The sequence below is a fragment of the Tetrao urogallus genome (assembly GCF_951394365.1).
Source record: "Tetrao urogallus genome assembly, chromosome: 3".
NCBI classification, from domain to species: Eukaryota; Metazoa; Chordata; class Aves; order Galliformes; family Phasianidae; genus Tetrao; species Tetrao urogallus.
Genome location: NC_136815.1, coordinates 70842119 through 70867324, shown reverse-complemented (window position 1 = coordinate 70867324; position 25206 = coordinate 70842119). Strand labels below are relative to the sequence as shown.

General features: G+C 39.2%; 1 protein-coding gene across 1 annotated transcript in view; it reads right to left on the bottom strand.

The window, feature by feature from the left end:
* The window catches only part of TRIO (trio Rho guanine nucleotide exchange factor), a gene marked incomplete at both ends in the record, with an annotated part of 224759 nt that overhangs the window by 105634 nt on the left and 93919 nt on the right, over positions 1-25206 (bottom strand). Inside the window, 4 exons of the mRNA XM_079534003.1 lie at positions 3429-3603; positions 4513-4682; positions 15975-16166; positions 21233-21355. Of these exons, the coding sequence (XP_079390129.1) occupies positions 3429-3603; positions 4513-4682; positions 15975-16166; positions 21233-21355 (660 nt within the window). The remainder of the gene's footprint in view (positions 1-3428; positions 3604-4512; positions 4683-15974; positions 16167-21232; positions 21356-25206) is intronic.

Below are 25206 nucleotides of genomic sequence, written 5' to 3'. Positions count from 1 at the left end.
AATACTGCTCTCAGGAAATGGACAACCCACAAAAACACAGGGCAACTACTTACCACAGAATTTGTTCTAGGAGTTCCTAGTGCAGAGTCTGAGATGTCTGACAAGCATTTTTACTTGCTAAAAGTTAGGAAGGACGGCCAGGAAATAAGGCAGAGCGTAACAGAAGAAATGCAGACTCTTTCTTACTGAATGGGAAAACAATAAAGAACCACAGGTCTTCTCAAAAGAGTCTAACTGCATTCTTGTAGCAACTAAATGCTAACTAGGACCTAGAAAATATTAGGAGCTGAGGAGAAAGAAAAAGGGTAAATTGAAAAGGGAGAAGAGTTAAGTCTCTGTGATCCAGCCCTCTGCATCCTTGCCTTTTCAGTTGGATGACTTCACAAACATCTTGAAAGTACCATCCAAAAATAGAGTAGAGATAAAACTGTGAGTTAGAAAGTGTGCAACATACTTTGTGTGAAGTCCTGACATTTGTACAGAGGTATTCAAGAGATGGACAAGTGAAAAATGCACTCAGAAGTGAAACAAATATGTTTTAGACTGCATTCATTGCCACCAGAGCTACTCTGTGGCTGACTAGGTCCATACACAGCCTTCTTATGCTACAAATACTTCTTCATTCTAACACCAGACTCTCTGCGTACATTATTTTGCTCCTTCCTGCGTTTAGTCAATCCAGGCATTCAAAACAGAGTCCTTCAAGGACCTCATGACAAACAGCAAGGATAGAGAAGGTCCATATGCTAAGAAGCAAAATGGAGATGTTGCTGTAATTACACCAGTATCAGAAGAGCAGGAGAACCCAGGAAGCTACAGGATAAAAGACAATAACTAAAAGAAAGAATATTTCAGTACTGAAGGAAAGAAAAGGGACAAAAAGAGGATGAGTAACTTTGTCAGCAAATTCCACCACTGTCCCAAGAAGCACAGCTGCACAGTATGAACCTGCAGTGTCTAAGGGAGCCCTTTGTTCCATTTTAGCTTGTGCCATTCTGCAAACAGTAAGACAAGCTAGAAACACCACTTGCCTTCCAGAAAAACTCAGAAATCCTCTTAGGATGCACCCCTGAGTCAGTTGCCACTACAGCCAAGACTTAACTGACTGGGCAGAGGAGGTCAAAACAATGTCTGAAAGTTCATCGGTGGTATCTGGCTCTTTCAGATCGCATTACTTCAGCTCAACTTCTGCTTTCACAACATTGACCTGGAACTAGTCCTTGCATTCCTTCCCGGAAGTTTCCAAACAGATGTTTGCCTTCAGGGAGAGGGAAAAGAGAAACATGCTTTGCTGAGGAAGCAGAGACAGCAAAGCAATCAACATTGTGCTGAAGATGCTTGGCAGCCAGGATTATCACAACCTAGTTTCTTCCTGGGAGGGCTCCATGGCAACCCTAAGTAAGTGACACTGTTTCGTTTCCAATTCATATAAACAAAACGGGCTAACTCTTTTAATGCAGTAAGTGGTACTTAGCTTTATATTTCATAGGCCAAAATGTGAAGCGTGCCAAGTGTCAGGTTTAGAAAAAGCAAGACCTGTGAAGTTAAGATATACAGCTTTCCACTGTAAAACCTCATGGACATCACCAATATAGACAGAAGTACTACTATCTACGTGATGCCAGTCTGCACTGGAGAACTAGAACACATCTGCAAAGCCAGGCTTCTGCATCTAGCTTTCTGCATTACAGAAATTCTGGCTCAGGCAACCTACAATACAGAGCGATCTCCTTATCAACTTCATTGAAACTCTGAACATAGCTCTTTCTTTGATTTTCTTAGTATGTCTTGTACCCCGCAGCTGTCACTTCCTCAATACAAGTATTCTGAGAACATCATACCAACCCCATCAAACACTGAATCAAAGAATCTCATAACAGAATCACAAATGGGGTTAGATTGGAAGGGACCTTAAAGATGGTCAATTTCCAACCCTGTGCTTTGGGCCCCCACCCACTGCATCAGGCTGCCCAGGGCCCCATCCAACCTGGCCCTGAACACCTCTGGGGGTGGAGCATCCACAGCTTCTCTGGGCAGCCTGTGCCAGTGCCTCACCACCCACTGGAGATCACTTTTGCATTGACTGTAAAAATGCTGATGATCTTATAAAAGGAGATGCCTTTAATGTCCCTCCACACACATTAGTCAGCCAATTAATTACTACAATCACAGTTTTGCCAAGCCTTTCCCTTCCATACTCAAGACAGCAACTCCCAATCTAAGTAGCGAAGTCTCTGCAGACTAGTTTCACCTCCGCAATGTGAATACTAAAATAGAGAAGCTTCTTAGTCTTCCTTTACACTGAAGTTATTATTACTGTGGAGTGTACAGTCTCACTTCCTCCAAGGGCACAAATCAAGGAACTGTGTCTGCCTGTGCCTAGCCTGCACCTGACAATTTGTCTAACTAAACTAGATTCCAGCAAAGGTATTTAATCCGGATTTTAAGGAACAACAACAAAAAAATCTTAAGAGCTATCACTTCTGATAATTGTCTCTTTGTCCTTACACCATCTGCATGTAATCAACAGTTGTGGCTTTTACTTATGTACAAGGGAAGAGGTAAATTTAGTAGCTCCTATAACATTATAATTCCTGGTTTCCAGAATGTCAAGGTAAGCCATCATATAGCCAAACAAGATCACATTCCAGAGGATAACCATTAACCTTTAGAAGTACCAACTCAATTTCAGTCACTGTGTATAACATTCATAGTCAACTTGGCTGAATTATAAAGTAACTATGTAACATAAGCTCCATGTGGATTTTGACATTTGTTTCCATGAATATCCACGCATGCAAACAGAACCTTTCCAATTGATATAGATGCAACCCTCCTCCAAAATGTGTACAATCCAAAAACCGCCTGAAGTCTTGCAGGGGTGTGGCACCAGTTTTTTGATATTTTCAGAGATGGAAAAGATTCTTATTTAGAGGTGGAGAGAAGGCGAGAGTAAGGGAGATTTTATACAACATCTCCAAAGAATTCTGAATACCACTTAGAGTTGTCAACTGAAAAACATGCTGCTGATTTCAAAAAGAAAGAAGAGTGATATTACTACAAAGCAACAGTTTAGAGTTTTTGTACTAAATCACCTTGCATGTCTTTTAAGTCATATTAAGTGTAGTCATATTAAGGCACCTTGGTATTCAAACCACATTTGGCAGATAAAGCAAATGGTACTTTACAATTTTACACAAGACACACAGCAGTTGCTTAAACGTGCAATGGGAGGCAATCAGAGCTGGAATTAATATCAGAGCCCAGCTCTACACTCTTCTGAGACTTTCACATACAAGCCAAAAGTCTTAGTTCAGTAAGAAAAAAGGTTTATCATTCACTTGTATCACATGCCAGTGCAACTACAGAATTCTGTTGTTCCTTAACAACGAAAGAATTGCTGTGCAGCTTCAAGGGCAGACACTTACATCTATTGCATCTCTTTCAAATATGCGGAGCTGCAGAAACAGCTCAAGCTTGATCTTGCGTTCTTGAAACAGCTCCTCCATCTGAGATTGGGCCTCATCCAGCTGCTGCAGGACTGTCTCTATGTGGTTGATTGAGCTGTTATGGGGGGTCTTGTTACTAGAAATGGCTGAATCCCTATTGAAAGCAGAGATAGGAGAGGGGAGGGAAGACAGTTATTAAAAAAAGAAAACTGCACAGTTTGGATGATACACATGACCATGAAAATACAGGGCTTTTTAAAGAAAAAGTTAGTGCTAATCATATTACAAGCAAGATAAGCCTTTATATTTTGTTAATAGGAGTCCAAATTATGTTTTAATACTTGAAAAAGCATTAGAAAATACGATTACTTTCATTTTTTGACCACTTCAGCATTTAAAGATATTCTGCTTACAGGAAGAATAAAGTTTAAAAGAGAGAAGCTCTTTCTCTGTGAAAAGGAAGTGGCATATGATAACTATTTACTTCACTGGATCTTCCTGGCAGTGAAAAATCAATATGAGATATTAAAAAATAATTAACAAGTATTTTACTGCAATACAAAAACTTCTACAAATTCAGGTACATTAAGATCAAATCCCACAGCAAATGGGAGATGAACCATTGCAGATGTGTCCCAAGTTTACTTACATTACTGTTTAACAAATAGACTGCAAACTGATGGTCATCACTACAAAAATGTGACATATTAGACTGCAAAACAATTCCAAGGGTCTCTTTATGAGAAGTCTGCTGCTCAGAACTCAAAAAACTGTGGAGCCCTGCATCTCCCAGACTACAAAGGCATACAACTTCTCCTATTACAAAGGTAGCTTATGTAAACAAAATCTCCCTCTTATGAAGGTAGTGTTTATAAGCTGAGCTTCCTGCAAATAGACTTACAGACCATCAGAACAGAATGAAACATAATAGCAGTCTTAATATTTACAGATTTTATTTATAGGTCAGAGCATGCAGTCATTATCTCTGCTCTCAAAATAGAAACTAAGCCTTACAGAATACCAGACTTATGCCAGAAGAGATTTAAATTAAAACTTGTCTTACCTTAGTTGCTGTATGAGATCTTCGCCTTCTTTTATAACATTGACTGTAACCTGCAGAGTGGTCTGCTGTTGCTGACCAAAACGTTTAATCAGGTCTTGGACAGCCTCCACAGACTCTGCATAGACATCATCAAGCAGCTCTTTCTGCAACTCTTCAAGCCATGTCCACAGCTGAAGAAGGAAGAAAAAAAAAAAAAAAAAAAAAAATAAGCACCAGGATCAGGCAGTCACTGTTGCAAATCAATTTGCTTGGATGGGAGAAAATGGAGGGGAAGAAACAGTATTTGTTTCTTTTCATAGAAAAACCCCATCTTCAATTTAATAAAAATGAGCCTTTGCTTCAAATAAGGTTTTCATGTCCTGGAAATACCAGGAAAGCTTTATCCGTGTTGCTAAGTCACCCTTTCTTTCTCATTTTCCTTCTACAGTACTAAGTGTATCCGACAGAGCAGCAGAGAGCTCATAGTGAGAATCCCATCTGCAGCTCTGCGAGAAAGTCACCGGGAGGGAAATGCTATGGTAACACTCCCTGAGAGAAGGAAGGAAGGAAGGAAGGAAGGGAGATGTATTGTAGCCACCATCAAATTTACACTGCCAGGCTGACACACGCACACAGATAACATGACACTTTTCAATGGCCTTCAGAAAAAGGAAAAAGCATTTCAGAAAACAATATACAGAGTGAAATCTGCCGTGAGAAGTTATTTTTCTATCATGATCTCTACAGCTATAGTGCTTACCCCGTTGTTTTCAATTTCACGTTATTACAACAAAAAAACACTGCAAGTAATTACACCAACTTTTTTGGCTTTGTTTTCCCCACTTAACACACCCTGTTCAGAACTGCTCACACACTGCAGTTTATGGAAAAATCTCTAGGTATAGGCGAGCAATGCATCACTACCAGACACCTGAATTCCACTGTGTTCTTTCCACAATTTTACAAAAAAAAAAAAAAAACAACAAAAACAAAAAAAAACAATTGTTGCATCCTAAGCTCTGTGTGGAAATTATTCACCAAAAAACCATCAGACACCTATAGGGCAAGTGATAATAACACAGTGCTCAAAGAGGGCACACGCCTGTCCCCCGCAACACCAGTGTGCACTCGCAGCACAATGCAACAGCTACTCTCACAGGAAGCTGCCAAATCAGGCCTCTCCTCCCCATATTATCATCACACCTATAGCCCTGCCTTCCAAGAACAAGGATTGAAATCTCCTTTTTATCTTGAAAGTAGAATTCTGTTCTGATTGACAGATCTTTTGTCTTCATTTGAATTTGTCTTTAAACAATTTAGAGATATAAACAGACTTCGTTAATCTTGAAACTAATTAAAAGTTAACAATTAAAATGCAGCCAATAAGTAATCCACATGGCTTAACTTCAAAGGGAGTAAGACAAATGCTTTACTTCTTTGCTTAACATTCTCTAGGAAATACTCATTTCATGCTTTTGTATAATGTCCTGATCATAAAGGTAACTACCAGTGGTGTTAAAATAAAACACAAAACTCAGTGAAGAACTCTAATCTTGAATTAAGAAGTTCCATTGCAGCTTTATTTTCAAATCAAATGCTAGGTTTTTGTTGGTGGTGGTTTTAGTATTTCTTTATTTGTTTTGCTTGCTTCTTTTTAATTTCTTAAAGCCTTACGTGCCTCTTCAGTTAGGTTTTTAGTGTAGCTCTTGTTATATTTTCAAATATAAGGAAAAGTTCATGGTTTTTAACCAAATTCTTCTCTACAAATGTATTAAAAAGAAACACCCCCAAACTCTCCAAAACCCAGAACCTCCTATTTGTACACATTCTGATCTTCTGACTACTTATATGCTTCACAGACAGTGCCTCTCACACATTTGAATGCAATTCCATAGTCATACACACCATGAGTTCAAGTCACTGCAGTCATTCTTAGTAAAAGGAGCACAAATGAATGGAACTTAACAAGTGTGTCAAAAGAACTAGACAACACTCATTCCAGCACAACTCACTGCAACATCCAAAAAAAAAAAAAAAAATTTCAAATGCATACTTAGAAATGCAAATTTCACTTCAAGACAAATGAAACTTAAGATTGAGAAGCCTGACAGTACAATTTGCAAACTGTATTCAGATTTCAATGGCCAGAATACATGCTTTTATTCTTCTCTTAGTTTATAAACTGTCTGAACCATGGAAACAGGACACTGCGTTAGAGAGCTTCCAAGGGAGATTCTGTGTGCATACAGTTCTTGCAACTGTGTAAATACACACTTCAGAGTGTAACACTTGTTGTTGACTATGAACCTAAGGCATTTGGTGCTAGCTAGAAGAGCTTACCCATGCTTACTGCACTGTCTATAAAATGCCAAATTTACAGAGACGTTTATCATAGATCAGAACTGAAGTCATTTTGGATATCCTGAACTGTATCAAGTTTGCCCCTTACAATTAACTGCGCTGCAGCTCAAAGTAGGTCCAAGAATTTTTCCACCATGTCTTTTCTGCTGAGTGTTGGGTCTCACCTGTATCTCATCTGTATAGAGGAAAACTCACCTCTGTGATTCTCACTCTTCACAAAGGCATCAGTCACCTCCATGACTAGAAGGAGAAGACCTGGCAGGGTCAATTTACACTGGTGATGTGCTTTGCTTGGGAATACTTCCCTTAAAGCTCACCTGGATACTGGAGAGCAAACCAGCACAGAACAAGCAGACTTTTCATTCTACATAGCCAATTGAAAGCATGACCACCTACCTGTGTGGTCATGGGTGCTAGCACAACAAACGTCATGCTAGCTGGCTTGGTGCCTGTTACCAGGAACAGAGAAATAGTTTCTCAGTGCAGAAGCTGCACAGCACAACTGTAAACACGGCATCCTGGCCCCACAGAGCCAAGGAGCTCAGAAATACACTGTGTTTGCCTATTTAATTAGCCAGATCACCCGCTGCTTGGGCAGAAAAGGCAATTTATAAATGCACAGAAAGAGTGTGATAGTAATTAGCATGCATTGCTTGTCTAGCTGTGATTCATACACTGTTGAAAGAGGAACAATTTAAGCCATTTCTGAAGTGAACAGTTTTCTGAACAGCTTTGTGACAATTTTATAGCAAAAGTTATTCTTTCTAATACATTACCAGGTAAGCTTTTAACACTTTTCCAATAAGCAAATTTCTGACAAATTGTTTCCCTTGAAAATAATTTTGATCTGATGCAGTTCATCCACAAAAGTTAGAATAAAGCCACCACAGATGAACAGAACTGTCAGGTTATCAAAGTTGGATATAAATTCCTGCCATTTATTAAGATGACTTTAGTTCACAATGGGTGGCAAGTCAGCTGGCTTGTATACAGCTTTAAAACCAAAATGAGCACTGGGAATACTGCAAATTACATAAACTACCTTGTTTTCAGATACAAACCTAAGGGTGGAGCCAGAATGAGCTTGCACAGTAAACCCAAAAGAAGCCAAACAGTTTACTGGGAGAAGAACAGAGACTGGAGCTTAGCCACGCATGTTTAGCAGAGCAGAACTACAGATTTTATACTGCAATGATTTTCTGAGGTAATGAATTATTCCATCCAATAGTGAAAGCAACAATAATCTAAGAAAAACCCCTCATCATTAAAAGAACACTGACTTTCTCTGTGTGAATTTTTGAGCAATCTCTGCTCGTGCTTTTCTGTTTACTACAAAAATAAAACTAAAGAAAAGCAGAAAGATCTCCAAATCACTAAGTCCTGTGACCTTTGTAACAACTTTATCCAGTGGCAAAACAGCTTTAATGTACAGGGAGAAAACTACGTAAGTAACTAAATCCAGCCATTGAATGAGGTTCTTCTCTCTTTATCTGCTCTTCACATCTTATCAGAATTAAAATTGGAGAGGGAAATCAAATTCTGAATCCCTGACAGGCAAATGTTTCACCCAGCACTTTTTTTTCTTGATCTATACATAGCACAGGCTAAGAAACATCTGCTTGAATGAGCCTGCATCCTGTGCTACCTCTTTCCTAAGTTCTTGGGAGCATGCCATTAGTCACTGAGATTGTATTACTTTAATTGTCTGCAACATCCTGGAAGTTTCAGCATTTGCATCATGGGCCTCCATCTCTTTAAATCCCATCCCTGAAATCTCCTGAAGGACTGGTGCTAAATAAGATCATACAATATTTTTCTGAATATAATCAGAGAATAATTATTCATAAGTGAATATCTTCCCGAGTTCAGAGTTGTTTTATGAAGTCTCTGTCACTTTTGTTTTTACGTAAGATAATTTTTCTTTACTTTTCATTTTATAATAGCTTTTGACTATTATAGTAGGCTAAGACAAAGCAAAGGCCACAGTGTCTGCATTTCAAAACTCAGTTCCTCATTTTGCCCATGCCCCGCAGCACAGTGTTGCAGTCTGTGCATCTCCTCAGACAGAATTCTTTAAGGAGCTGTTACCCACACAGGGCCAAATGTAATTAATATGCATGTTGGGGCTTAGAGGGGTTCTGAGATCTGTATGCTTTGGCTTTCAGTGCATGCTTTGGACAAAAACTGCATCTTAAAAATAAATAAGTTGAGATGTTAAAACATCAGGAGTTGATCTTCCATGAACTTTAAGAGACATTTAAGATATTAAATGTATTCATATATTTGAAAATGAATTATATTTTAAAGCTCCAACCTATTCTACAATTACAATCAATTTCTCATTCAGATTAAGTTCATCCTTGAAGCAACATCAAGTTTCTTATATCTTCCTTAAATTACATTGACTATCAGTATCCTGTTACCACTTGCCCCATTCCTTATCTGAAGAAGAAAAAAAAGATGCCCACATCACAGCTTTAGAAGTCTATTTCTGCTTCACATTTCCAAAGCATTTAGTGTTATTTCAGTAACACCTGGACTGCAACCCATCAAATTAAATCCATTTTAAAGCCAAAGTAACTACCAGTGTTGACAAACTCAGGAGAGAGAGTTTGTGCTGGTTAACTGGAACACAGTCCTACCAAGTCAGAAAAACAACACACGTCATAGAATCATAGAATCATAGAATCACTAAGGTTGGAAAAGACCTAAAAGATCACCCAGTCCAACCGTTCACCTATTCCCAATAGCTCCTACTAAACCATGTCCCTCAACGCAACATCCAGTCTTTCCTTGAACACCCCCAGGGTCGGTGATTCCACCACCTCCCTGGGCAGTCCATTCCAGTGCCTGACCACCCTTTCTGAAAAGTAATACTTCCTCATGTCCAGCCTGAATTTCCCCTGGCGTAGCTTGAAACCATTCCCCCTGGTCCTATCACTAATGACACGAGAGAAGAGGCCGACCCCCAGCTCACTACAACCTCCCTTCAGGAAGTTATAGAGAGCAATAAGGTCTCCCCTGAGCCTCCTCTTCTCCAGGCTGAACATTCCCAGCTCCTTCAGCCTCTCCTCATATGGCCTGTGCTCCAGACCCCTCACCAGCTTCGTTGCCCTTCTTTGAACACGCTCCAGGGCCTCAATATCTTTGTTGCAGTGAGGGGCCCAAAACTGGACACAGTACTCGAGGTGCGGCCTGACGAGTGCTGAATATAGGGGAACAATCACCTCTCTGCTCCTGCTTGCAACACTGTTTCTGATGCAAGCCAGGATGCCATTGGCCTTCTTGGCCACCTGGGCACACTGTCGGCTCATGTTCAGCCGAGCATCAATCAATACCCCCAGGTCCATTTCCTCTACGCAGTCCTCCAGCCACACCGCCCCAAGCCTGTAGCGTCGCCTGGGGTTGTTGTGGCCGAAGTGCAGGACCCGGCATTTGGCCTTGTTGAAACTCATCCCATTGGCTCCAGCCCAGCTCTCCAGCCTGTCCAGATCCCTCTGTAGGGCGTCGCTACCCCCAGGCAGATCCACGCTTCCAGCCAATTTGGTGTCATCTGCGAATTTACTGAGGGTGCACTCGATGCCCTCATCGAGGTCATCAATAAAGATATTGAAGAGGACAGGCCCCAGCACCGACCCCTGCGGAACACCACTCACGACCGGTCGCCAGCTGGATTTGACTCCATTCACCACCACTCTCTGCGCCCGGCCCTCCAGCCAGCTCCTTACCCAGCCAAGAGTGTACCCATCCAAGCCTCTGACTGCCAGCTTCTGCAGGAGAATGCTGTGGGAGACAGTGTCAAAGGCTTTGCTGAAGTCTAGGTAGACCACATCAACAGCCTTTCCTTCATCCACCAGATGGGTCACTAGATCATAGAAGGAGATCAGGTTGGTCAAACAGGACCTGCCCTTCATGAACCCATGCTGGCTAGGCCTGATCCCCCGGTCACCCTGCACATGCCGCATGATCTCCCTCAAGACGATCTGCTCCATAACCTTCCCTGGCACCGAGGTCAGGCTGACAGGCCTGTAGTTCCCCGGATCCTCCTTACGACCTTTCTTATAAATGGGAGTCACATTGGCAAGCCTCCAGTCATCTGGGACCTCACCAGTCAACAAGGAGCGCTGACAGATGATGGAAAGCGGCTCGGCTATCACCTCCGCCAGTTCCCTCAGCACTCTTGGGTGGATCTCATCTGGCCCCATCGACTTGTGACAGTCCAGCTGGAGCAGTAGGTCTCTGACTGTTTCTTTCAGAATCGCAGGGGGGTTAGTGTGCTCCCCGGCCGAGATTACCAGGTCAGAGAGAGGGGTATCCTGAGGATAACTGGTCTGACTTTTAAAGACAGACGTAAAGAAGGCATTCAGAACCTCCGCCTTTTCCTTATCCTCAGTGGTCACATTCCCAGCCTCATCCAGCAAAGAGTGGATATTCTCCTTTGTCCTCCTCTTACTGTTAATGTATTTATAAAAGAGTTTCTTATTCCTTTTCACACCAGCAGCTAGGTTAAATTCAAGCTGGGGTCAATATACTGCTGCTGAATGCTTCTTTTAAGAGCGAGAAGCATTTCCCCCCCAACTCTCAAATTGAGAAATACTAGCACATCAATGTAGTGAGCAGAGATCTCACTTCATAGACATCGCCAGATCAGCTAAAAAGCTGGTCTGCTGCCTGGAAAGGGCATGCTCCAGTTCTCGGCACAGAAGACAGCGGCTTTATTATGACATCCAAATTTAAGCCAGAGATCACCAGCTCAGCAGAATCAAATACTCAGGAGCAGCTGGCAACCAGAACAGCAGATCTGTCACCTCAAGGTTCACCCTGGGATAAAATTAATGAAAAGCTGTGCTTATCTATACTGGATAATGCAGTGAGGGCATATTTCTGGCACTGAGTCATGAGACAAAGCAAGACCATACCAACAAGCTTTTCTGAATCAAATGCACTCCACACTTAGATGTGAGTGAACCAGCTGTGTTACAACCAGAACAAGGCCTCCTCATCCTTCCCATGCACTGGCACCTTTCTTCGGCAGCTTGCACAGGCTTCTGTTCCATTAGTTTTCTTCAGGAACTGTGGATTTCTGTATTTGAAATCTCTGCCAATTCCACTTCCCTTGTCTTCTTTTCAGCCTCAGTATATTCTGCTGCAAAATTTAGTTTGAGTAAGATGAAAGAGATGTATTCTAGTAACACCCTTAACCATATTGTGTACACACAGAAAGTGCTCTGAGCTATTTTACAATCAACTAGTCAGAATATACACAAAAAGCCAACAGACCATTCTCTTCCATGAACATTCAGCCCTGGTCTGTATTCCCACACTTCACTCCAGCTAGGAAAATATCTGTTGCACTACTTTGGCACTGCTACAAACACCTGGTTTGGCCATGATTTCAGTCTTCTCACTCATAAATGTTGTGTGAGCTGAGAGAGAGTGAGAAAGAATGTAAGAATTTGAATTCACACCAAAATTCTGCTCATCGCTACTTGATGGCAGATTTCAAAACAAAGACTACTGTGGCTTTTGCTCCTATGATTTGCAGTCAAGCTTTTATGATAACTATTTACTTAGAAAATGTATTTTTCACCTATGTGATTTTTCTTGCACAACATCTCATTTGAGTTTGTCAACAGCACTGGGTGATCAGTTGCATTTCATTCACCCCCAGGCTAGGAATCAGCCTGAACACAGTATGTTCAATACAATGACTCTCATGGGAACATATATGATCCCCAGCACCTTAAATACACCTTAACTACATCACTTCACTTGCTGAAATGTTTTGCAAAGACTGCAATTTCTCACTGACTGGGAACTAAAAAGTCAACATTCACAGATGTACAAAACTAAAATCAGAATTTATGTATAGGAAACAACAGATTTGCTTGGATCACCAATAAGCAAAATGAGTAACTGCAATAACATCACCTAACACTACTTCAGGCTTCCCTAAATCCACTCTTTTTTCAATCTCAGTGAGAAATATGGTCTATTGAGGTTGGTTCATGAGGAATCTGAGAACTTGTACGCTGCTTTATGATGTTTCTAAGACACAGGAAGATCTACCACCTTGTAATAACCTGGCCACAGAAAGCCAGCATTTCCAAAGTGCATCATAACATGCTGCTGCATACGCACTATACAGCTGTTCTGGGCAAAGGTAGAGCAAAAGTCTGTTATTTCTGTAACATGTCAAACAGACCTTGCCACTGCTGTGGTAAGCAGAAGCTGCAGAAATTGACTTAATGAAAGTGAATAGAGTAAAAAAACTGAGTGGACACAGTAGCAGTGGTAAGTTGCAGTCAAATTCTACATAAAGTGTCAAGGTTACACAAAGCTACAGGGGGAAAGGAATACTGGTATTCCCTAATACAGATGAGGAACATAGATTCAGTGTAAAGTATTTCCAATGAAAAGAATAAAATACAACAAAACATCCTACATCAACAACCAAGAGAATGGATGTCTTTCAGTGCCAGACTTCAAAGCCTCAAAATAGCCCAAGACCGTGACAACTAGCTTCCCTTGGTTTTGCATCTCTTTCCAAGCAGTCACACACAAGAAGGGGTTTTTTCCTTCATGTCCATTTCTCAGTTCAGATAAACACAAAGACAATACTCACAAGACACCACTTTTTTTTTTTAAAGCAACTAAATCATTTCTCTTCGGTTCAACAAATAGCATATCATCCTACTACTTGAATACCTCTCTTCATCAGTTAAACATACACACTAATTTCTTAATCATCCACCATACATTCCTGCAGGTATGCACTAATTTATGCTGCAATTTCCCATATCCTGCAAGAGAAATGTAATTCTCCTGCCAACAAAGCATGGACACCTTTCAGGTTTAGGCCATTTTTATCTTCCATCTGCTTTATGATGCCTTCTCAGCACTCCACACACATGTTTGGTAACAAACAACATGCTCTTGAAAACAAAACAGAATACAGAAGGCACAGGGCATCTCCGAGCTTTGTTTCTTTGCAGCGTAAGCAAATGACTGGCCTACTGAATATGAACCACCTGCCTCACTCTTTCATCTGTATTTTTAAGTAGAATGCAAATAAATAAACAAGAGAGTCTTGCTTATACAACTAAACATAACTAAATGCTGTTTTCAATTTTTTCTGCTTCGTTAAGTATAGTAGGCAGCTACATGACCAAAAAAAAAAAAAAAAAAAAAAAAGCCACCAAAACAAACTCAAGGTTTAGACATCAGCTATAATGCCTTTCCTCATATTCCAGGCTGAAAAGAGGCTGCCATAGCAACAGCTGTGCGCACTTCCAGGGTCACAGTAATATCCATTCTACAAAAGAAATAAATCAAGATGCAGATGATCTTTTTCCAATAAAATATTATCTAGGGGAGTAGTGGCAACATTCCAGCACATCTGTATAGCCACCCAGAGTTACTCAACACTGACTCACAGAACAATTTTTTTTTAAATTTTTTATTTTTTTTTAATTTTTTTTTAAAAAAGGGCCCTTCCTTACAACTCCTTTTACGGTCTCTGTCCTTCACCACTACAATCAACAGTGTCCATTAAAATAGCATTCCAATTGTTCTCCCTAATGCTTAGAAAAACAAGTAAAGAAAGCATCTACAGAAATGGTGAGCTTGTCTCAGCAGCTGACTGCTCCCCTGCTTTACAACAGGTAATGGAACTGCACAAGTGCTTGAGAAAAATGAAGCAAATAAGTTCACCTGTAAGAATAGTTCAAGATATAGAATTTATCTTTTGTTTAAACATGCAGAGCGCTGGGAGAGCTCTGGCAAGGAAGCACCTAACAGAAAACTGATGGGGGAGCTATGTCCTCATGTCTAGAGCTAACAAGGAATTCAATCCCGACCTGCTTCAAAGACCAACTGCTTCGTGCATTTGTTTCAAGAGCAAAGTAGATGATTCACATATAAAAAATTCTCACCCTGATCTTCCAAAAGGTTTTGCTGAAGAAACTGCTTTAGGACAATATACTTCCTCAATAAACAGACTATTTCTCTATTTAGGATGAAAGGGGTAAAGACATATGCTCTGATATGCTGTGCTCTACATGCCTTTCAAAATTTTCACCTAATCTGATCAGTAAAAGGATTTAACATAAGACTGAAATGGAAAGCAAATAATCTACAATCGTCAAGATTTGTCACAGTCTATAATCAAAGTCTTCTCCTGAAATCTTTATTTTTGCTCTAGATTATTCTAATCTTTCGCATGAGACTGTAAATACATATGATCTGCGTCCTGAATCAGATGAGCAAAACAGATTTGGCTGAAAATGAAGCATCTTAGCCTATTTTTTTCCCCCTCTCATGTATAAACTCCCCAGTCCTGCTCACTGTTGAACTACAATAACATTTACACCAATTATTAGGAGAAGTAATGGGTTGTGGGTTTTGTTTGTTTGTTTGTTTGTTTTTAAATAACAGGTCAGATGCTGCATGCTAACATGCCAACTCATTACATAGTATCTAGCATCAAAAGAAATACAACTTCTAAAGGAGGCTAAAACATGAGGCAAACCATGGTCAATATCAGATATACTCTTTACGTTATGAAGAACTGTCAAGTTCTTCAAGAACTGCATTTTATGCAAGAGTAAAATGCAATGTTTAAAGCAGAAAAAAATCTCTCTAAACAGAGGGGTTGACTTAAGTAGTGTGATGCTTTATTCACACACAGCAGTCTTCTGAACTCTGTCAGTCTAACCAAGTGTCTGACAATTCAGTTGCTGCGTGAAAAGCAAAAGTGCACAGCACCTCTAACTCTGCAGCGTTATCCTTCAGTTGTATCAGTTCCCTATTCCAACCATTTCCCCTTCCCCATGATGGAACAAGAAAGTGTATTTGCACAAGAAGGCAGAAACTGCTCGTAGGGGGGAAAAAAAAAAAGAAAAATATTATTAAAAAAGTCCTAGTAAGAAAAATAATACAGAAATACATCTACAAAACCTCCAACAGCCCTGTTCCTGGTCCCCAGTGTACAACAAATTGCAAAACCCATTGTACAATGGAGGGTCATTACTCTGCATGCCAAAGTTTTAATAATGAAGGTAACATTGGACAGTAATAGTTTGAAGGCTTAAAGTCATGACATGACTTATCAGTAGCTTTACCTCCTTGACATGTGTGTGAAAGGAAACGGACATGTCCAGCAGGATCTTGCGCTGCTCCACGCGTCTGACAAAATCCTGTATCCTGTCTTCCAGCTGATGGGCAGCTTGATATATTTCCTCTGGATCACACTCTCCGGTCTGAGCAAGCTGTTCGGCTGCTTCTAGAAGTTTATCTGCGTTGGTGTATGTGTTCTGCAGATAAATAAGTTAGTTTCATAGGATTAAATAACAGAAAACTCAGCTATTATGTTTTAAAAGCCATTTCATGAGTGAAAATCAAAAGGATAAAAAGGCCCTTGGAATGTACTTTTCTTATTCTTTTTAAAAGTAGCAGAATGTAATCTTACTGAACACGTTATTTTATTTCTAGGTGCTTTCTCATTTAACTGTTAATAAATTCATTTCTTAGCTCCTTTTTATGTGTATTTAAATATCTCCTTCATCCAGAACATGGAAGTCTATTCTTCAGAATTATTATTTTATATTCACAGCTAGAATAAATGTCTAATAACTTGTGAACTGGCCTGTCTCAGTACTGGAAAAAAATCACAACAGTCATGGCCAGAAGACTTTTCAAATGTGCATCATCAGTGTTGAGAAAGTCCTAGATGCTGATAGAGACACCTAACATCAAATTGATACATCCAAGCAGAAGGCAGAAAGTCACAGAAAGCCACAGAAAATCTCTCGATTAATATGCATTCCCTTTCAGAAAAGAGATACCCAAAATTCATGTGTCAAGTGGATCATCATTTGTGAAAGCAGCAACAAAGTAAGATTTAGAAATAGGCTGTGGCTGAGTAATGGAGTGGAATATTGTCCCAGTATGTCATAGGAATAAAAAAAGCTGATCGCAGCAGAAAACAGAATGCAAGACCTTTGCCATCTGATGTGCTGAGCATGTTATGGTCCAGAAAAGAAGAGGATGTTTAACAACTCTTAAAGCTTAGAAATTGCACCCTGCATGTTTACAGTTCTCATTAATTCAAAACAGGACTGATTCTGAACACGTGCTATAATTTGAGTGTCCTCTTTTCTGAATCTAACTTTGGGTTTTCATGCACTAGAATGGTTCTCAGTGTGACAGCACAGAAGGGTTCAAACTCTGGTGAAAACAAGTTCAAATCTACAGTACAGAAGCTTTGCTGATGTCACTGTGGTAAGTCTCCTGATAAGGTTGTACCACAGACTGTGAAAAAAATTCCTTGACAATGTAAGCTGCACCCTTCTCTTTTCCCTATCTCAGTTGTCAGGTAAAAACACTGCATGCCAGGATAAATTAAGCCTATGAAAATGTGCTTTTCTTTGCCACTGTCACACCTCTTATTAATAACATAAACCCCAGAAAAGTTAATCCAAACCTGGACCTTAAACTCAACTAAATGGGTAACAAATCAAAGTTCTCCTGCAGGGAAAACTTATGTAAGGAAGCCCAAGGCATCTACTTGACCCAGTGCTGCTTTCATACACAAGGGGGGTTCTCCATTTATTATTTATGTAAGGAATTTAGTCCATGCTGCATCTTGATTCTAAGTGCATCTTAGTCTTTCCTTAACCTTCAGTTTTTTAATTGCATTTGGAGGCAGAGAATTCCTCCCTGTTTCCCCAGGAAAGCCAGCAGAGACGAACACAAACCCGCCCTTTTCAGCAGGGAGAGCATTACTCAGTGCTGAACGTCTCCAGCTCAGGCTCGCTGGCCCAGAACACACTCTGCACTGTGCTCCATGTTTTGTGTTTCCCAGTCACTGATCACACGTGTTCAGGAGCAAAGCCGAAGATCCTCCAGGCGCTCCTCAAACAGCAAATACTTCATCAGCCCTGAGAACCGCACCCAGCTACAGATGGCTGAAGCAAAAGCTTCCCATTCTAATGAAAACTTTCTCTCGTATATGAAGCATTGTTTACGAATTCCAAAAGTACCTTCCGCATAACAGGCCCAGGCACAGCGAGCTTCTTTTTCTGTAAACTAGATGGTGATCTACCTGAGCTTCAAATTTAACACAACCTGCATTGCGTTTCACAGCAGGCTGTGAGTCTCAAACCTCAGCAGCAGACACATGCCTTATCACTAAAATTTGTCACCCGAGAAGAGCTAGAATACAACTCAAATACTTATCTTGGCAGATTAGTAACTACCCTTCAGAATGGAAATCATAGCAAACACAGGAACTCTACTAACTCCTGCTGTTCGCACTTCTATGCCTATTTCTAACCAATGGTTGGAGGAAAAACCAGCAATGAGAAAATTCTTTAAGTGTTGGTAGCAAAGGGCAGTCACCAGTTGGAAGGTTAGGCAAAAGGGGCAGGAGTTTTCCCTCAAACCTGCTTATGCCTCTTTCCTAAACTGATAAAGGAGCCTTCATGGTGACAACTTCAATATAGAGTTTTGAAATCAGTTAACACTTCCCTCAGAATTTCTCCAACAGTATGCAATTCCTGAATGCCAGAGAAAAATAATCAGCCCAGTAAGCCCTTTAGTTCATCTATTTGTGCCCCAAGGTATAACTGACTGCACTCAAACCTTTAATAAGCATTCTGCTCCAAAATATTGGAAAAATTTCTAGAATGGAGACACCATCACTTTCCCAAATAGTGCATCCTATTATTTCCTAGTCTTCTTGAGAAGTCTTCTCTGCATATTCTTCAGCAAAAACAGGCCTTGCATTCTTAGAAAGCATAGAAAGTGACACAGTACAGAAAAGTCCAAAGCTAAATGTAAGAGATTAGTGCAGAAATGAGTGGTAACAACAATAAATACAACAGGCATGAGTAGAGTTTAGTGCACTGCAGAAGGGAGAAAGAGAGATGAATGCATATATGGATAGAGATAGATTAATAGAGGTATACAAAGCATCTAAGGTAGAGACAATTAAAACTGATTACTCATTAAATTCAGCTGATAATATCAGATTTAAGCATCAGAAAACATATTTGAAATGAGAAAAAAAAAAAACAACAACACCAAAACCAGAAGTTCTTTTCATCTAAGGAGTAATTAAACTGCTGAACTCATTGGCAGGGGAACTGGTGTACATTCCAAAAATATAAATGGGTTCAAAAAGTAGTTAGCCTAATCAAGATAAGTCCATCAATGACTAAACAATGGCTCTGATGCATCTTACAGCTTCAGACATCAAACAAAACCAAACAATTGGGAGGATAAAGGTGACTTTTTTTTATACAGACCTTCTTTTTTTTCTGCATATAGTGATGGCCATAAGACACAAACGTTTAGTCTGATGTCTTACAGTCATTCAGGAAAGTAAGAATTGGTTCAAGTATAGAAGCTTTTGGAGTTAGCCTTCTATCAGTAACATTTTAACACTTCTGTTGGCTCCCTGCATTTTATAAAACTTTGCTATGCTGCTGACAGTTCACCACTTCCTCTCAACTTCTGAATGAAAACCCCAGATATCAAGAATCCTATTTAAAACAAAACAAACAAGCTAAAAGAAAAAAGAAAACAGAAAAAAAAAGAACAACAAAAACACACACACAAAAACCAAAATCACAAAACTTGGGCCAACTAGAAACGAAGGCAGAGAATAAATTATCTGAAAGTTACAAAAAGAAATTTCAAATTGCTTGCTCTTTTACACTTGAACATAACCTTCCTTAAAATACCAACAAAAGGGATGTCTTCTGCAGCTTGCTTATATCCAGTTACAGAGCAAAGAGAAACAATTCACAGGGTGTGCCTCTCTTGGCAGTCACTATAAATTCAAGAAGTTAAAGATGAAAAAAATTAAAAATGATTACTTATTAGATCATTTCGTCCGTTATTCTGTCAGGAGAGGATGGTTCCCCATAGCATACTTAAGGTCTTTGACAAGTCCAGTTTTCAGTATTGCCAAAAATAGAAAATCCACTCATCTCCTCAAGAGATCATTTTAAATTCTAGTAGCATTCAGCATTAGAAAATTTTTACAAAGTATTTGTTGTAAAACATTCTAGCTTAAATATAATGAAAACTAATGTTATGTTTTTTTACAACAGCTTATATCCCACCAATAGTTCTACATACTTCATACCCTTCGGTCAACTCAAACATTTTCTTCTTTGCTCAAATAACACAGTATTAAGTATGAGATCATTCACGTTTTCTTAAGTGTCTTACACAAATAAATTCTTGCTTCTCTGACTCAGGAAACTAAGTACATCCACATGGAAAACATTACAGATTTTATTTGAAATGAAGTAATAGATCTGCATATGGAAAAACCAGCATATGAATATCTAAAACTAGCAAAGCGTATTATTTTGCAAAAGTTTATAGGAAATTAATATTGAGGAAGATTTCTGAAGGTATTTCAGTTTCTCAGACATTGGAGTGCTGTAAGATCGTGGTTATACTATGATTTTATTCAGATCTTAATCAGCTGTTTAACAGGAAAATTATACACATGCCTCTGATGCTTCCACTATAGCAGGAGTCACTTGTAAGCTCCTGCAAGTCACTTCATATTTTCTAGTAATTTACCCTCTGTTTTGAGTGAAGGATCATATAAATTCTACCTTAAAGAAATCTTTCTTGATGAATATTAGGCATGTTTATTATAATTAATCAATAATTTTCAATGGACAGCAAATATTACTAATGGGAAGGATTCAAGTCTTCAAATTCTCATGGGTTATGTTCACCTCATGTCTCTTTTCAAGGCTACTATCCAAACCAATTTCCTCTTGTTCTCTGTGAGTTCTTTATTCTCTCTATTTCATTCAGCTTGACATTTTAAAAGTGCTACAGAAAAGTATGATTTGAAGTTCAATCATCATTTCTAAGGCAAAAACTAGAGTCTTCCTATGGAAAAAAGAACTGGTATGAGCAATTCAGAACAAGAGGGCATTTACATACTCATCTGCATTTAGAGGAAAAACGTGAAGCCAGTTTGCTGGCTCACCTGGTTTCTTAGGAGCCTTCAATTCTTTTTTAAAATTATTTTGAAAGCATTTTTTGTTCAAACAAGCAAGCAAACAAATAGATAAATAAATAAAAGTAGCTCTGCTGGGCTTCAATGCTCCCATTCTTTAAGACTGTGGAAAGTTTGTCTTTTTCTTACTTGAATCAGGAACACAGAAGAGAAATAAATAAAAGCTTGTGACACAAAATAGGCCATTATTAGAAATGATTTCTTTTTTTACTTTTTTTTCTGGTTGCTGTTAGTGGAGCTCTCTATGCCTAGCCCTTCATTTTCAAGCAGAAAGTTTTCATATATTTCCACGACAAATGCACAGTCCTGCATGTGACTGCTTTTCACCTGTGCAACTTCTTCAAAGTCTTCATGGCGTTTCTGTAATGCTCTAGCCCGATGCAGGGATTTTCCCACTCCAGTATGTTTGCTAAGAAAGGCTTCTCCATGGTTTTCAATCCAATCCAACACCTGCAGTGCAAAAGAAAAACACAGGAGATAATGGGTACATTGAATAACACCTTGTTGTAATACGAATTCAACTGTTGTGATAAAAAGACAACTATCCAAGAAACTAAGCATATAAGGTACTGTATTAATGGATTAAAATGCATTATTGCTAATGAAGGCTGTTAGTTACATCCTCTTATTAGTAACAACATGAACTTAGATCAAGACAATAACTAGTTCAAGCCAGCTAAATTCTATGAATAAAAACATATTTATTTTGAAGTGTACCAAAGACAGTATAATTCTACGCATTTATCAATATGACAGCAAATTTGATTCAAGTGGGTGGACTCCTGGTGATGGTCTCTCTGTGATTTGTGCCTTTAGCACACATTCCTCTGTCACAAAAAAGAATGTTTGCACATTCTCAAATAACACTTCTGAATAACAGTCAGGTTTTATATTAGAGGAAGAGAATTTTCCCTTACTTCATGTTGTGAAGTCAGAAAGAAAGATTTATTAAAAAAATATTGTATTTAAAACACAATATAATTGAAATCCTTATGAGAAGAATGACATCTGCATTCAGAACCTATGAAGAATTGTCCCACAGTTCCATGGAAGTATCTTCCAAAAGCATCAAATAGACATTATTGTGTACCGTAAACATTATAGCTGAAAATATGAGGAACTAAAGACATTTTAAGGATGTTAAAGATTCTATCAATGACTGGCTTGATATATTTATAAATAGTAAGTTGTACATGCAATTAGTTCCTGCCAGTTAACACAAAGAATTACTGCACATATACCAATTTTCTGATGAGTGAACAAACAAAACCATCTGGTCTCTCTCCAAACTAATACATCTTAGCAGTATTTTAATTCCTTCATTAGCTAGCATGCATATGGTACTTAATTTTTTGTTCAATACTCCAGGATTCAAGAATGTTATTCCAAATTAAAAACAACTCCACATGATTTTTTTTCCTAAGTCAGCTTATCATTTTTTACACAGTATTTATGTGTAGAGGTGTAGAATGCTTTGCTTAACATTTATCTCCAGCATTCTTTTTACTATATCGTAGAATCTCAGAATAGTTGAGGTTAGCAAAGACCTCTGAAGGCCATCTGCTCCAATCATGCTCAAGCAGGGACACCCAGAACTACTTGCCAAGGACCATGTATAGGCAGCTTTTGAATACCTCCTGTGTTCCAGTTTGTGCCCATTTCCTCTTGTGCCACTAGGCATCACTGAAGAGTTTGGTTCCATATTCTTTCCGCTCTTCCTTCAGGTATTGGTACATAAAGATCAGATCCTCCCCAGATCTGATCTTCTATATGCCTTATAGTACCAGATCTTCCATCCTCCATTCATAGGAGAGATGCTTCAGTTCTTTCCCTATTTCTATGGCCCTCTGTTGTACTGTCTTCATTATGTCCATGTCTCTATCGTAGTAGAGAGCACAGATCTGGATCAGCACTCATGGTGAGACCTCAGTGCTGAGAGGATCATCTCCCTCCACCTGTGCAATACTTTGCCTAAAGCAGTTCTAGATACCATTAGTTATCTTTGTGGCAATGCCATTGTCGATTCATGGTCAACTTGGTGTCCACCTGGACACTCAAGTCTTTTTCTCACATAACATGCTTCCAAGCTGGGCAGCTCCAGCACACACCGGTGTCAGGGCTCGCTCCTCCCCAGGTACAGGACTCTGCACTTCTTGCTGAACTCCAATCAGTTTCCAATCAGCCCAATGGGAAGCCAAAGAAATTTAAAAATGCAATATTTTGCTTCATTTTGAAACAGACCTGGCTAGAAACCCATACCTTCTCCCTCTCCATATCTGCTGGTGTCTTTAACTCTAATACAAGAAATTGGGTGGGGTTCCTCTCTCCTTTCTTCCTCCCACTGTACTTGTCCTGTACTGAAAGCATTTGACACCTAATGCAATGATGATTTTTCTTGCCTCCATATAATCAGACTTAAGAACTATTCCTGCAGCATCCTGGCTGTATTTGATAGATACATAATCATAGAACATCCTGAGTTGGAAGAAACCCTAATCCCATACACTATTCCCATACAAGATATCCAGGCCTCCCTTAGTGCACAAAATGAAATAATGCAGCGTGATTTTCTCATTTATCTTGACTGTTAGAATCTTTTTTGGTTTGCAAATCCACTTCCATATGACATCTTCTAAACAATACACAATTGCATAATGCTACACAATGTTGCCATTTCCAATCACCAGCACTTCACTAAATCCCTATGGTATGTACACGCTTGTTCTTCCTGTTCAGTATTGCCAAATGCATAGTTATTACTTTTTAGGTCAATATACATTTTCATTTGCTTCTTTCAAGGGCAACAATTGATGGGAGAAGGCAGAACGAGGAGATAAATCTGAATTCAGTTACATGCAAATTTTGTACTATCAGTGCTTTTAACTAGTTTCAGTAGACCACTGTATTTTTCTCACTATAAAAAGAGCTGAAGACTGTGGAGACTGCTGGCAACTGTAAGCTAACAAAATCAACAGCAAAATCTGTCCCAGAAAACAGAATAAGAGGCTAAAAGCAGTACAGTAAGAAGGAATTTTGTGCCATATAATGCTCAGTAACTTCTCAAGAAGTTGTCATAGAAATCCAGTACACAGAACATGACTTGAAACAGTCAACTCGAGAAGCACTGCTGTCTGTAAGCCAAACCACGTATTACAGCTTAGCTTTCTTACCCCAATACTTAACAAAACTGAGGTAACCCTTCATTTGAAAATTTCACAGCACATAAAAGCAGAGTCAAAGTTAGAATTTTCACTTGCACATCAGTAAGAACTTATACGTATTATTTCAACCAAAGGACAGCATGACTAATTTACATTGATATTAGCCACTGTATCTTAATGCATTTCCCCCCCTCCTCCTGGAAGAGTTATTGAAGAGTTATCACACACATTATACCAACTCACTAAGGACGTGTCTAATACTAACACTGAAAGTACATGGAATTCACTCTTATAGTGCAGTAACGCATAGTAATTTCAGAAACTCATTTCATCGAAAGTGTAAATAATATTTTTCTCCACTACAGCAAGTTGCCTTAATAAGATGCAATTAAGCTGTAACTGCGGTCTCAGCAGAACCATTCTTATGCCCAATATAGGATCTAAAAAAATGCTTATCCTTAAAACATTGATACAGAATATATTGTAGACATAATTACTATGGAAAGATGGCTTCATCTTCACAGCATCATCATTCATGGCTGCAAAATATGTTTTGTGTATGCTGTTCATATAAATAAGCAATAGACAGCTGATATTTGGCAGATTCAACATGCTCCTTTTCACCATTTTTCTCCTACGTTATTATCCAGTCCATTCCCCCCACTCCCTTTAGCTACTATGAACACTTACATTTTTCTGATTTACTTGGTGTTACTTTCCAGACATTAAGCTCAGAAGGGTGGAAATCTTTGAATTTCTAATCTTCAAGCAGCTAAACGTAGAAATACTCTCTCTCCAAGAGAAGCATTTCACACTGGCACTGCCTCAAAACAGCACAGTAGAATCAGGCAGTGAAACAAGTAGTATTTTGATGCTGAGCAACTAGAAAGCATTCTTGATCCACCCTTCATTAGTCAAAACTAAAACAGTGACTGTTGCAACGAAAACTCGGAGTCCTTGAGGTACGCAAATCAAGAAAGAAGCAGCAAGCTTAGACAGAACAAATAAAGAAGCCATCCAAGGTTAGTGGGCACCTAATAAACAGATGTTTTATATCAACTTCTACAAGGATGTTCTACTAATTTCTAATCTGCAAACTACTGATGTAGTTGTTCAGGCTTTAAAGCTTTTATTGTATGA